Raw genomic sequence first — 13,866 nt, forward strand, 5'->3', positions numbered from 1 at the left:
ATCTGATATGAATCAAACATTATGCAGCTAGTTTGTCATCACATGTCCTGGAAAAATAATACCATATACTAAATATACTAATAAAACTTATTGAATCATTACTACAGTTAGGTTTGGAAGCACATAACTAAATATTGATTATATGTTCAAATGACTTCTCCAATGGTAGCTAGTTACATATAATAATTATAAATGATAATAGGACTTCTGTTTACTATGGTTTCAGAGATGTACTAGAAGTGGGTTCTATCTAACACAGTGGAGAAGTATTAGAATAGCACATACCTTGTCTCTGTTCTATTTTCCCTACCACTTTAATCATTTTAAAGTTCAGACTGTCCTTTCTCTCTTAAAACATCACATGAATGCATTGGAATTTTAAAATAAGAATACACAAGAGATGGGACTTGAGAAGTGGCTCGTTGCGTAAGTTCACTGGCCACTTAAAGGACTGAGAGGATCTAATTCACCCTGAAACTGATGCATTGTGTCTATGTAAACATCTGGGCCTGTAACCCCAAATTGTATGTCATGGATACCAGAGCATTGATAGTGCTCACTTCTCAGCCAGTCTGACTGAAAGCAGCAGCTCCCACATCAGGGATACTCTAGATGAAGGAAGGTTCCCAGCATTCTACTCTGGCCTCTTCATGGACCAACAAGTGGATCATGCATCTGTGCATACACACACGCACCCCCACACAGCACTACATATATTACATAATTTTACTCACACATGCCAAAAAAGTTATACAGAAGAATTCCAGGTTGACAATGAATATAACTAATTTCACAATCCATTGTCTTCCTAGTTTTATAATGTGCATTTGACTAGGTTTTTTGTTTGTTTTTACACATTTAACTTCTCCCATTAAATAATTAATTAAACCTGTTTAAATTCTTCCTGGGCATTATCATTGCAATTTGCTCTAAATCTACTCTAGTAAACTGAAATATTTTATATTATTTAAATATATATATGATATATGTAACTGAAGAATTAAATTTGAAAAATAAGATACATAAAATATGAATACTGATTTGAGCTTGTTAACTTATTTTGATCCTTCATATTCATTTTCATCATAGCTTTATATAATATATATTAGTGGCACCAAAATCCACACATTACAAAACTTAGCAATATAAACATTTACATCAAAAAGAAGATTCATACTGTCTAACTTATTTTACATATGATGTTATTTGAAAATGTGTTGAGTATAATACAAAATATAAAAATTTATGTTATGAATGAGAATAGTCCAACTTGTTCTCTTGCATAAAATTTGATTGTCTTAATATTCTATTAAAGTGAACATTTTAATATATTATCCAATAAAGAAATAACAATATATTATCACTGCCATTTTATTTCCTGGTGGAGCCATTCTAAGTCATCAATTTAGAATATTTATTGAGTGACTTTATTAGAAGAGAAGACTTGGTGATGTTATAACATATTTCCTACCCTCTAGAATTAGCAACAGTTGTATAATTGAGTAAGATATTTTAAGAAGTTTGCTTTATAATTTACATAAGCTGATGAAACAAGGAACATTGAGCAAATGTGCATTCTTGCAAGCTTCTTTATATGTAGAAATTTCTCAAATCTTAGGGTCTATGTGTTGAAACAAAAATGTATAATTATACAGCAAAACACCCATATTTTTTTTCTCTGAATTATTAAACTCTAATTTCATTTTTTTTGTTGTTGTTTTTTTTTCTTTTTTCTATCTAGTTTCATTTTTGATAACCTAGTAGTAATAAATATTTAATAGTACCTTAAAAACTTAGTTACCATTACTGTACATTATAAATCAGTTAGTAATCATGGTTAGCCTTTTAGTATTTATAGTTATTATAGTTTTCAACATGATCTGAACTCTTAGGATACTATGCTTTTATTTATCCCTGAATTAAGTAATTATATATTCGAGTATTTAGAAAATAAATTTAAATAATAGTGAAATTAGTTTGGTGGCATTTTATGGTTGGAACTGTTATTTATGTGTATTTGTGGTAAGAAACATGCATTTACTTGATGCACATATACATATTCTACATGTATTTTATTTAGCACTTATTCATTCTGTTTTTTAAATATCAGTAAATTTATCTCCTAATGTCATTGTTCCTTGTTTCCCCTCTAAGCCATATTTTAAACAGATCACTAAAATACCTTCTAAGTAGTTTGACTGCCTTCAGATCTTGCTTCATCATTGTTTCTATTAAACTTCACATTTCCTTCTTAAATATTTTCAAAGTCTAACATATTGTCTCATGATTAGCATCTGTAGCCCCTTTTTTTCCATTGACAACTTCCATAATTATAGACAATAAACCATGATAATTCCCTCCCTCCCTACTTTCTCCTTTATTACTCCACTCTCCATCATATCCCCTCCCCCCTCAGTCAGTCTCTCCTTTATTTTGATATGATTATCTTTTCCTCCTATTATGAGGGTATTGTGTAGGTAGTGTTAGGCCCTGAGATGTCATGAATATCCACGCCATTTTGTGTCTGGAAGAGTACATTGTAAGAAGCCCTGCCCTTCCTTTTTTTCTTCCACTCTTTCTACCACCTCTTCCATAATAAACCCTGAGCCTTGGAAGGTGTGATAGAGATGTTTCAGTGTGAAACAACACTCCTCTGTCATTTTTTCTCAGCACTATGGTACCTTTTGAGCAATCCCAGAGGTCATCACCTTCTGAAAAGAGAAGCTTCTCTAACCAAAAGTGAGAGTAGCATTAATATATGGGTATAAGCATTAAGAAAAGTGCTTACCAGGCAGTTTGGTGAGCACAGTATATACATTTAGCCAGACACCAGCAGACATTACAATCCAAAGGCTCATGACTTCCCCTGTAACAGGTTTTTAGTATTAAGTATGTATTCCTTCCCATGAAGCAGGCCTCCAGTACAATTAGAGAGTGGTTTGTTTTCCCCATAAGAGATACAGCAGTATTGTACCCATTGGTACATTTGGCCTGGAGCCCCTCTTTAAATGACTCCTCTCATCCTTCACTATGCCCATACAGCAAGCTACATATGTAGCCTGTTAGAACATCATGCCTTACCAAGTATTATTGTCTTCAAACATATTTTTCCTCTCTCTTGAATTTTTTTATATTTTTATTTATTTATTTTGAGAGAGAAAGAGAGTATGGGCACACCATGGCCTTTTGCCTTTGTAAATAAATGCCAGATACATATACCACTTTTTGCATCTGGCTTTATGTGGATACTGAGAACTTGAACCCAGGTTAACAAGTTAGCATGTGTCTTTATCCATTGAGCCATCTCCCCAGCCCCTCTCTTGAATTTTTGTCCACATTTTAATTTCTTAATGATTTTTACTCTGATTTCTTAATGTTCAGTACAGACGTTCCCTAAATCTTGAAACTTTCTTTGTTTCATCATCCAAGCACAAGACTAATTTGAAAAGTATGGTTCTAAAACCAACAGCATCAATGTACCCTGAAAAATTTCCAGAAATTCCCATGACTTGATCCCTTCCCTGATACATTGCATTGGTCAGTCACTACTGAAGGAGGCAATAATCTGATTAAGTTGTTTTGAGGTAAGGTCTCATTCTAGCCCAAGCTAACCTGGAACTTGCTCTGTAGTTCCAGGCTAACCTTGAACTCATGGCAATCACCCTACCTCTGCTTCCTGAGTGCTGGGATTAAAGGTGTGTTCTATCATAACTGGCTAATAATCTTTTAAGAAGCCCTCCAGATGCTGCCCACCATATAAGTGAGAATACCGTTGCTTTTGACAAATTAAACATTCTCCACTTTTGATCACCAATTTTGCCTCACACTTCATAAAATGTTAAATCGTACTTTTGGTCCTGTTTCAAAGATCATACTTTGTATTTGCAGTATGGGTCACAAACCTCATAAAACAGGGTATGTAATTCCAATATCCAGTTGAAGTTCCTCTCAACAAGCTCAAGATTAGGAACCCTATCGCCAATGTTTTCAAGACTATGACAACTGATGTGCTAATTCTTAATAAATGCAAACAAAGATTTCCATCCAGTTCACCGCAGTGGATTTTTCCGTAATTAGGATTATTTATCCATAACAACCTATGTTATATTGCCTTAAGATGACTGAAGTTGCTTTACATCTTGCTGATATCTTTGCAGCTCCAACATTACCTGACTATGAAGGAATTGATGCTTCTCTGAACGAAACTGCTACCACAATCACAGTATTATTGAGACCAGCACAAGCCAAAGGTGCACCTATCAGGTAGGAGGAGAAATAAAAGTTAAAAGAAAAACCAGCCAACAGGAGAAATGTTTCCCCATGGTTGTGTCAGCATGCATGAAAACAGTCTATTTCCTAGTCATTTCTTGTATAATTTGATGTTGGGAAGGTTTCATACTGTTTTGCTTTTATTTATTTTTTATTTATTTTTCAAATAAATAAAAGCAAAAACAAAGATTTCAGATAGGCCTGTCATTAAGGCGAAAGTTGTGAGGGATCTCTTAGGGTACTTCTCAGCTGAGCTGTCACCTCTGCTTGACTTAAGATTCTTGCTTTTTTTCACCGGTTATCCCAATTTCATTTCAGTTCCTATGGCATAAAGGCGTTGAAGATACTTTTCATAAATAAGATGGGGAAATAGCTCCTGTCCACTGCAGTAAATCAGCTATGAATAATTTCATATGAGTGATTGTAAAATAGGATGCTTTGAGAAAATAAAAGAATAGTTATAACAAACAAAGCTTATGTGACCTTTTCATTCCTGAAATATTCCTTATCAGAAATTTCATAATAAATATTAAAGTTCAACTTGCCATTTGCTTTATTTTTTCAATATTAAAATCTCTCATATTACCTAATAACACTCATCCTTCAGAAAGTCCTGAACCTGTCAATTTTAGGGATTAAAGCAAATTATTCCAGCCACTTAACATTTTACACAATTATAATTAGATGAATATTCAAAAATGTAGGCATGTTTCCATTTGATATTGGTTGACAGCTGGGCATTTTGTTATAAAACTTCTATTAATAAGCAAAATCAAGACACAGAATTCAGTGCAAGTATGTCAGAACTGAATCATTTCAAGTTGTTCATATACTTTTCTTTAGAACTTAAGTTGATCTTTGCTCTTTTCTAAAAAAAATACCCATGACTTTAGGAGTATATATTGACCATTAGATGATTCAGCGTCATTTTAAATATTTTTCTCACAAAATAACAGTGAGTCATAAGAGATTTTCTATTCCTGACTAGCTAAAAATCAGGGGATTACCACATTGCAGAAGAAGAGAGGTCGTTATGTGTACTTGAAACATAAAATTATGGAGCTCTGGCTACTTGAACATCCACCGAAGTATACAGAGCTATTCACAAAGCAGTGATCTCTGAGTGAATATGATTACTGATGTGAAGGAGAAAGAGAAAATGCCACACTTGCTGTCTTTCTGTGTTGACAGGTAATCAGGGTCATTCACATGTCCCTACCTGTGATGAAATTTACTTCATAGTGCTACTGCTGTTTCAGCAAGCTAGCAGGCACAACACTTGTCTTTGAAGAGTTAGACAGTTGAGTTCAGCTTCACTTCATGTAAGCTACAAACATAGTATGTTGTTATTATTATAACACAATCCTGTATGACAAATTAACTTAAAGTAAATGAATTAATGATAGTAAGATAGTTAAAAAAATTAACAAAGCTTCTAAATGAATATTACTACCAGGAAAAAAAAAAAGCATGATTTTTAGCATGTTCTAATCCCACCATGGAAAATGCTTGCCCAGCTCACCTGCAGCGGGAACATTGTGCAGCATAGGACTTGAGTAGTGTTTTGAACCTCTTTTGCTCTTGGAATCCTCCATCAGGTAGTACCATCTTGTTACCACGTTCCTGCCTTTGACCACACAAGCATTACCTGGGATTATATCACAAGGAGATCTAGTCCAGTAGTCTTTTTCAAAATGAGAACCCAACTTGAAAAAAGCAATTTTCAGAACATTAAGGATATGTACTGGAAATCTTTGGATCCTAGCAAATCTTTCAACTTTCCTTTAAGCTATCTTACTTTCTGCTTCTCTTCATGCTAAATCAGCCTATCAGAATTGATCTCTGGCAGATCTTGCTTCCTTTCTGCTCTGTCTGTAGTTTGCCAGAGATCTGTTCACCTCCTGCTAAAGCTTTTGCAAGAATCTTGCTCCTAATTTGTCCTCTGACAGTGACCCTAAGCTCCAGGTGCCACCTTCCTCACTAGCCTCTGCAAGCCTGCGTTTCACCATCCACTTGTCCCACCTCCAATCAAACTGTGTCGTTTTTGAAATAATTCATTTATTTGAGAAATATAGGAAATGTGTATGAGTATGGGCACTCCAGAGCCTCCTGCCACTAGAAATGAAATCCAGTGTGTGTCTGTCTTTACCTTGGTACTGGGGAGTTGAACCGGGTTGACAAATTTTGCAAGTAAGTGCCTTTAGCCCCTGAGCCATTTCTCCAGCCCCAGAACTGTGTATTCTTTTCCTGATACTATCAATGTGAAATGAGCTCCATACTAACATCATGATAAGGAATATAAAATTATCGATGATTTACATATATGCAAAGATTCAATGACAATCAGTATATACCAGAAGCCAAACTGGATACTTGGGATGGAAATTTGCTAAGGTGATTCAGTATGTGCCCATGGGTGGAGTTGGCAGACTCGATGAGTGATGCAAAAGCAAGTGCAGAAATAACAAAGAGGAAATGTGATATTTTCTTTTAGAGAGGGAGGCATGAATGTGGCCAAAGTTCACTTGGTCCAAAGCAGGAGGTTGCTGAGAAGGAACCATGAGCTTCCCATGGGCTCTCAAGGCAAATGAAGACACATGTGATGTTGCCTTCTAGAACAGGAAGCAGTTCCTATCACCAAGGGTGAACAGTGTTTTGGGATAAGTGGCAGCTGAAGAGAACAGTGGCTAGAGGGTAAGGCTATAAAAACTGGAGATGGCCCTAGGACTAGAAAGATTTCCTTCATAGAAACAGAAAATAGACTGAGCTGAATTCAAACTGAGACTGGAATGGTCCCAGTAAAGAGTGCTTGTGGGCCACATCCGCACGGTAACCATGGAAATGAAGGCACAGCTGTGCTTCTTACAAGGGTCTAAGGCAGGTAGCGTGTATGATGCTCTGAGGATGTGAGATGGATGCTAAGTGGAGAGATCACAGGGAAGAAAAAGTCAGGGTTGTTTTTGAGGTGATAATATTTTAAGTATTGATAGCTCAACTCCAAAGATTAAAGAGTTACTTTTTTTGTCTGTGATTTACCAATCTTTTGTCTGACTTACCAATATTTTCAACAAGTATTGTCAGTAAGAGTCCATGGTGTGCCTGGAAGAAACGGCCAACGCTTTGACAGAGAACTCAGTTTTAAATGATGTGGCACTCGCCATCCCCAACCGCCCTGCCTTTCTGTTGCTGTCAGTTCTGCTTGAGGCTGCTGAAGAGTATTTGAAACTTAGTCCTGGGAAGTGTGGTTCTTTGACAAAATTAGGGTGGTTATTTTTTTTTTTTAAATATCAGTCATTCCAAAGATTGAAAGGCATTGCCTGACTTGACTGCTGCTTTGAATCTCCTTACTACCTTTGTGAGATCATTCCTGATAACCGTCATCACTTGACAGTTACTACCATGATGCGCAATGGATATTCCGCACAATTGGAATCAACTTTACAGAACACATCCGTTCCCCTAATGATCTTCTTTCTATACAACAGAACGTTATAAAAATTTAGAAGATCTCTTCTGTGGTGAGGCTTAGTTTATTATAAACTGTAATAGATGAAAGTGGGTTTCACTTCAGAATTTTCAAAATACAAACTCTACCGATTTTAGAGAGATGAAAAACTACCCCTACGTTTACTTTGTGTGTACTCTCACCTTATGCCTGAGCTTGATATATTCTCACATGTCTTTCTTCTCTGTGGTCTCTCACTTTAGTATATCAATCCATTTCACTTTCCTCAAAGTTTCATGTGTGCTGCCTCCTACAACCTTTGCAAGAGGCACACTTTAGTGAGGTGCAGCCATGAAGTATTATTATTAAAGCTATCATTTGTCTTAAATTTAAAAAGAAATGGGCTGTGCTTTAAGTCTGTGGAGAGCATAAAAAATATAGAACAAAATATGAACATGATCCATTCAGACTTTTTATGGTGGTGACATTCAAAACATTTAGTCACAAGTACATAGCTTTAAGTGTTACTATTACCACTGGTGTCCATCTACAGGATAGTATATTTCACCCATAAATTGAAAGGGAGCAAAGAGTTCTACTGGGTCTTCCTAGTCACTATCATGACAAGGGATTACTTGAATTCCAAATGGAAGTGCCTTAAAATTTAAGCATAAGTGGAAATAACTTTTTATTATCACTTTTTGTTCATAAAAGTTAAAGGATCCAAGTTCAGTCAAATAAAAGGATATTTGAATTTTATATTTGTTCTATACTCACTAACAGGAGAGGTTTTTTGTGTATGCCAGAAAATAAGAGGTGTGCCCTTTTCTGATAAGTACTTCCAACTGATATATGATGTAGCTCCAGCCAACAGTTTCATTCTGTCCTAAGTAGAGCCAGAACCATCCAGAAAAGTCCCAACAAATTCCTGACCCACAGGCACTGTGAGAAATAAATACTTATTATTCTGAGCCACAGAGTTTTAGGGTAATGATGAAGCACACTCATCCCTACGTAACTGAAATCTGCTGCTCTGCTCATAGAGTGCCTGATGAGCCAGAGGCTTCCTGAGCTGCCTCACACAATGAGTGCTCTCCATTCCCAGGGTTCCATTTCCATGACCTGCTTCAATTTTCTTCAGAGTAGTTGTCCCTTCTTAACATGTACATATCTGGTTAGTTATTTGTATCTTTCCACTGAAAGGTGACTCACGCTTGATGAAAGCAAATGCTTCAACTACTGTTTATCATCACAACATCAGCACTTAAAATAATTCATTGTTTATAACAGATATTTAACAAATACTTACAAATGACTGGGCATTAAAGTTAAAAATATGACAATCACTGCCTTTCATGAGCTTATACTCTAAACAGAGAAGACACATAGTTTAAACAGTATTTATGACTATACCAGACCATCTGTACCATTAGTGTACCATGGTAATGACACAAGCATTATGTTGTACTAAGGCAGCAATCCTTGGCTATTTCTCAGTTCTAGAATTTCTGAGGACAACTCTGGGAGTTCTTCCCATTGGGATCATGGCATTATGATTGGTTTCAGAGGCTAAAGTATTCTAGATTCAAAAAGCATCCAATATGAGTGTGACTTCTACCTCCATGAAATCCTTCAATTACCTCTATTTGTAAACCTACTTGCATTGGTCTGAGAAGACAGATAATGAGGGGCAAAGCAGGCATATAATGCTTCATGGCAGAAATATAAAAACTAGGTGAGAACAATGGAGGAAGCCCTTGACTATGCATGGTATGTTCAGGTAACATAGCAGTATCAAATGCAATAGAAAGATTATACACACACGCACATAGTGAGCAGCAGTGAAGATGTAAGGCAATGGTATGGTACATGTGAATCCCACTGTGAAGAGTATGGAGTCTGACTTGTGGAATGACTTAAGTAAAGAGAAAGGAAAGACATGGCATGCTAAAGGCTGAAAAGAGATTAAGGATTCAGAGCTTGATAAAGTTCATGCCAGGATTTTGAGCTTTGCTGATTCGGTAACTGATAGTTCCCATGTCTAAACAGAAAACTATGAGAAAACTGGCTTGTGTGTTTAAGGAGTCAACAAGTGCCTAGTGGGGCTGCAATCAGGAACAGTAACTAACCCTCTATACCTTTGATCATTAGAATATGGTCAGTAGGGCAGGACAAGCAAGAGTGGGGCACGCTGAATCTTGGGATGTCTATATTTACAAGGAATAGTAAAATTTTGGAGCCAGGAAATTTCTCCTAGAGCTTTAAAGAGAGAGTGTAGGTGAAATACAAGGTAGTATTTATTTTGCTTTCATGAAGTAGTTGTTCAACCTACAACTATAATCAAATTCACAGAGTATTTATGTAGTTTTTTTAAAAAAAATTCTAGGCAGTCTATTATAGGTAATTTTGATTCCAATTCAACATTTATCAGTACTAAGTCAGAAAAAAATATCTACTAGATGTATCATATAATCTCTTTGAGCATACAGCAAAATCGCTTTATGCTTTCTTAATCTGAAAATGAAGGAGAAATGCTATGAAGTCATTCTTTAGCCTCCCCTCAGAAAACTGAAAATGGCTTTTAGCAGTGTTTAATCAGATTTGATTGTGAGCCAGGAATGGTGGTGTACACCTCTAATCTCAGCACTTGAGAGGCTGAAGTAGGAGGATCTCTCTGAGTTTGAGGCCAGCCTGACACTACATAGTGAATTCCAGATCAGCATGGGCAAGAGTGAGACCCTACCTCAGGGAAAAAAAAAAAAAAAAAAGATTTGACTGTGGTCTTGAATGTCATGTTTTCACTTTTAAGCATAAAAATTACATTTTGAGTAGTAAAGATTCCTAAATGCCAGTATATAGTAGATTACCCACTTAATAATACCAATATTTTTAATTTTTAATTAAAGAGAATGGAAACTGTGTGAAATGTTGGTAGAATGAATAAAAATATTAAGGTGGCTTTGGAATGCTTTAATTACTAGAGTACTGAGCTCAAAAAATACTTGAATCATAACTAAAGTTAAGTACCATTAAATAATTAGGAACTCATAAGAAAGGAAAAGCAGAAGCCTATTTCAGGTAATCAAATAACTCCTAATTTGATTTCTCATATTTTCTATCACTTAATTAATTTGGATTGACAAATAAGTGAACAGGGGTAAAATCATATTTTTAAAAGTGGTGACACATGGTTGGAGAACTCGCTCTCAAATAGTAAAGTGAAGGAAAAGGTTTCCTCTGAGCATAAAGTTTACAATCATGGTTTGGAATTCTGTGTAAATTCAGTAAGAATTTTCACTGTAGTTGTTTCACTTTTGGTTGTTTCTATAGCTACTTTTTTCCTAAATACAGAAATTTTTAAGCAGTCTCTGTGATTGCAATTGGCCTCTGTAGAGACTGCAGAAACCTTCTCAGTGTGCATGGAGAAAGACAGAAGTAGATGTACAAGTGGTTTGTGTAAAGGAGGTAAGTAGAGGCTGAGCCCAGTTATTGACAGAAAGCTACCACTTGAGGACTTTGAAGAGTGTCGTTACATGAAGAGACTCTTCATTTTTCTAGGATACTGAACAGGTAACATGTGGAGGGAGTTCTGGAAGGAAAAGTAGCAGACCTGCACACAGATGTGAAAGGCATTTGTGGGCGACATCAGGAAAAGAAATAGAATCAACCTGCAATTGATTTACATGTAAAGGGCAAAGGAAAGATGAGAGATAATTTAAGATGGCTCTGAAACTTGACTTCTAAGTGGTTTTCTTGTAAATAAATACCTAGGGGAAAAAAATCACAAGTTTGTAAGTGGGTAAACTTTAAGAATACTTCACAGATAAGCGTATAAAGAGTGTGTGTGTGTGTGTGTGTGTGTGTGTGTGTGTGTATACCCACACACATACACTTTTTAAAGGGTCTCAAACTTTTCAGAGCTAGCAAGCATTCCAACAACAGTAGAACTCTAGAAGTTTCAAAAATAGAAAAGAAAATATAAGGTCCTAGAAATCTGGTCCTTTTTTCACCTTTCTGTGCTTGGTGCCTATGTGGATTGTGCTGAAGTGAACCAAGGGTTGACGAATGTAAAGTCATAGGGAGGAAGGTAAGTGAGAAAACTCTCAAATAATGTTAAGAAGTTCTGAGGCAAAAGTCTTCTCATGTGGATATAAAAAAAAATGTTTTGGACATCTTTTAAGTAGAAACATCTCCAGAAAAGGCAAAAGTAAATAGTTCATTGTACAAGTACCTATTTGCATGTCCATTATTTTATTTAAAAACATTTTAATATAAAAATTAAATGTCAGCCAGGCATGGTGTTGCACACCTTTAATCCCAGCACTCAGGAGACAGAAGTAGGAGGATCACTGTGAGTTTAAGGCCACCCCTAGACCACAGAGTGAATTCCAGGTCAGCCTAGACTAGAACGAAACCCTACCTGGACAAAACAACAACAACCAAAAAATTTAAATGTCTCCTGAATCAGATAATGGAATAGCATGGATGAGCTTGAAAAATCCCCACATACTGAGCTGAGTGTTTTGAATGAAGGCATTTCTCTTAGGGTGGAGGGGGTGGAATGAAAAGGCAACAGAGTGAGAAAATTATGTCATCAATCCTTCCATGATTTCAATCATGATTTCATGCACAAGGAAGATTTTAGGGAATATTCTTAGAAGGTACTACAATACAATTCTAGGTATCTTTAGATAACATGCATTCATTTTTCATAACTCTAAAAGCTGGGAATTCCACAATCAAGGATTGACAGATTTGGTTGTCAAGAGTGTCAGATAATATTTGGATAGTGTTAGTAAATAAAACAAACATTACAATAGTAAAGTTGATGTTAATGGAATATTTGTATGAATAAGTGAATGCTTTTCTTAATTTTTGTGCCTTACAAAATTATTCCAAACCTAGAAAACTAAAATAGTATCTCTTTAATTGGAAATAATGCCATATCTGAAAGTTCAGTCCATGGTGTGTTGACTTTAATCTTCTGTGGAGCCAAAGTGAAGGTTTTCAAGTACAGACTGTACCTTTTCTTCCTTCCCTTGCTCCCTTCCCTTCAGCAATAGCAGTTTGCCCCCAGCAAATCTGTAGAGATACAGCCTGTCTTGCATGAAGTATCCTAATTTGAAATGTAGTCTATGTCAGTTTAATGGAATTAGTTAAAATTGAATGGACACTAGTTTTTCTGGAGTTGTCTAAATGAAGGGATAGTTAATAAATTTACTTTAAGAATTAGTTTAAATTAATGACAAGGATGGGTAATTTTCATTATTCTTAGGGTTAGATTTGTCTTGATGTATATGAGCTTATATGTATATATGTATCCATAGGATATGCAAGTATATAACATATAGCTGTAGATTATGAATTATAAATAAAATAAGGACTTCATTTGCTCAATACAGCATATGTCAACTATGATCATTCCTCCCCTTTCTTTCTCTAGGGCTATGCTTGCATGTTTGCTATATTTAAAATTGACAAGTGCCGGCTCCATGAATGCCTCAGAGAGCACACATCATGTCAGTAGCATTCTGTAAGCTTAGTGACCCTGCTTGGCAGAGGTATAGAGAATGATACAGTACATATAATTTGAAATAACATAGACTTCTGCCTTGGTAACTTGTTCCATTCCCAGTTGCTGGCATGAATACAATGTCTATCCTCTTCCATAAGGTAATAAGATGGATACCAGCATTCCAAGAGTTTAGCAATATTGTCATGAAATATTAGAAACTAATGTTTAGGAAGAAAAGAAAATCTTATTTATAAATAAACTTTAATCCTTTGAATCTTTTCTATAGGGATCATGTTTAAATTAGAATTTCATAGCAATCTAGGTTATTTTATTTTTCTGTATGTTAAATATTTTCACTCTCCCCCACTCCTTCCCTCCTCTCTCTATGTCTAAAAGACGATGCTCTTCTCCTGATGGAGCTCTATTGGATAGTGATTTTTCTGTCTCTAGAAGGAGCATATTTGCCTAAATTCTTAAGATTTAACATGCATCCCACACACAGCTCATTCAGAATTCAAATCACAAGGCACTTCCCTACCATTTTAAGAATTGTAAAAAGGTTTGCCATGTGTATGTAGAGTATGTTTGACATGTTGTATAATGTATGTATGGTATATGCACATGTGTGTGCAGATGT

The 13,866-nt window shown here is 35.7% G+C and overlaps 1 protein-coding gene across 11 annotated transcripts in view; it reads left to right on the forward strand.

The window, feature by feature from the left end:
- Positions 1 to 13,866, forward strand: part of Ptprk (protein tyrosine phosphatase receptor type K) — a 566,086-nt gene that overhangs the window by 455,635 nt on the left and 96,585 nt on the right. For all 11 annotated transcript variants that reach the window (XM_045159865.1, XM_045159856.1, XM_045159858.1 and 8 more), the window contains exon 11: positions 4,158 to 4,263. In XM_045159865.1, the coding sequence (XP_045015800.1) occupies positions 4,158 to 4,263 (106 nt within the window). The remainder of the gene's footprint in view (positions 1 to 4,157; positions 4,264 to 13,866) is intronic.

Source organism: Jaculus jaculus, chromosome 9 (assembly GCF_020740685.1).
Source record: "Jaculus jaculus isolate mJacJac1 chromosome 9, mJacJac1.mat.Y.cur, whole genome shotgun sequence".
Classification (NCBI taxonomy): domain Eukaryota; kingdom Metazoa; phylum Chordata; class Mammalia; order Rodentia; family Dipodidae; genus Jaculus; species Jaculus jaculus.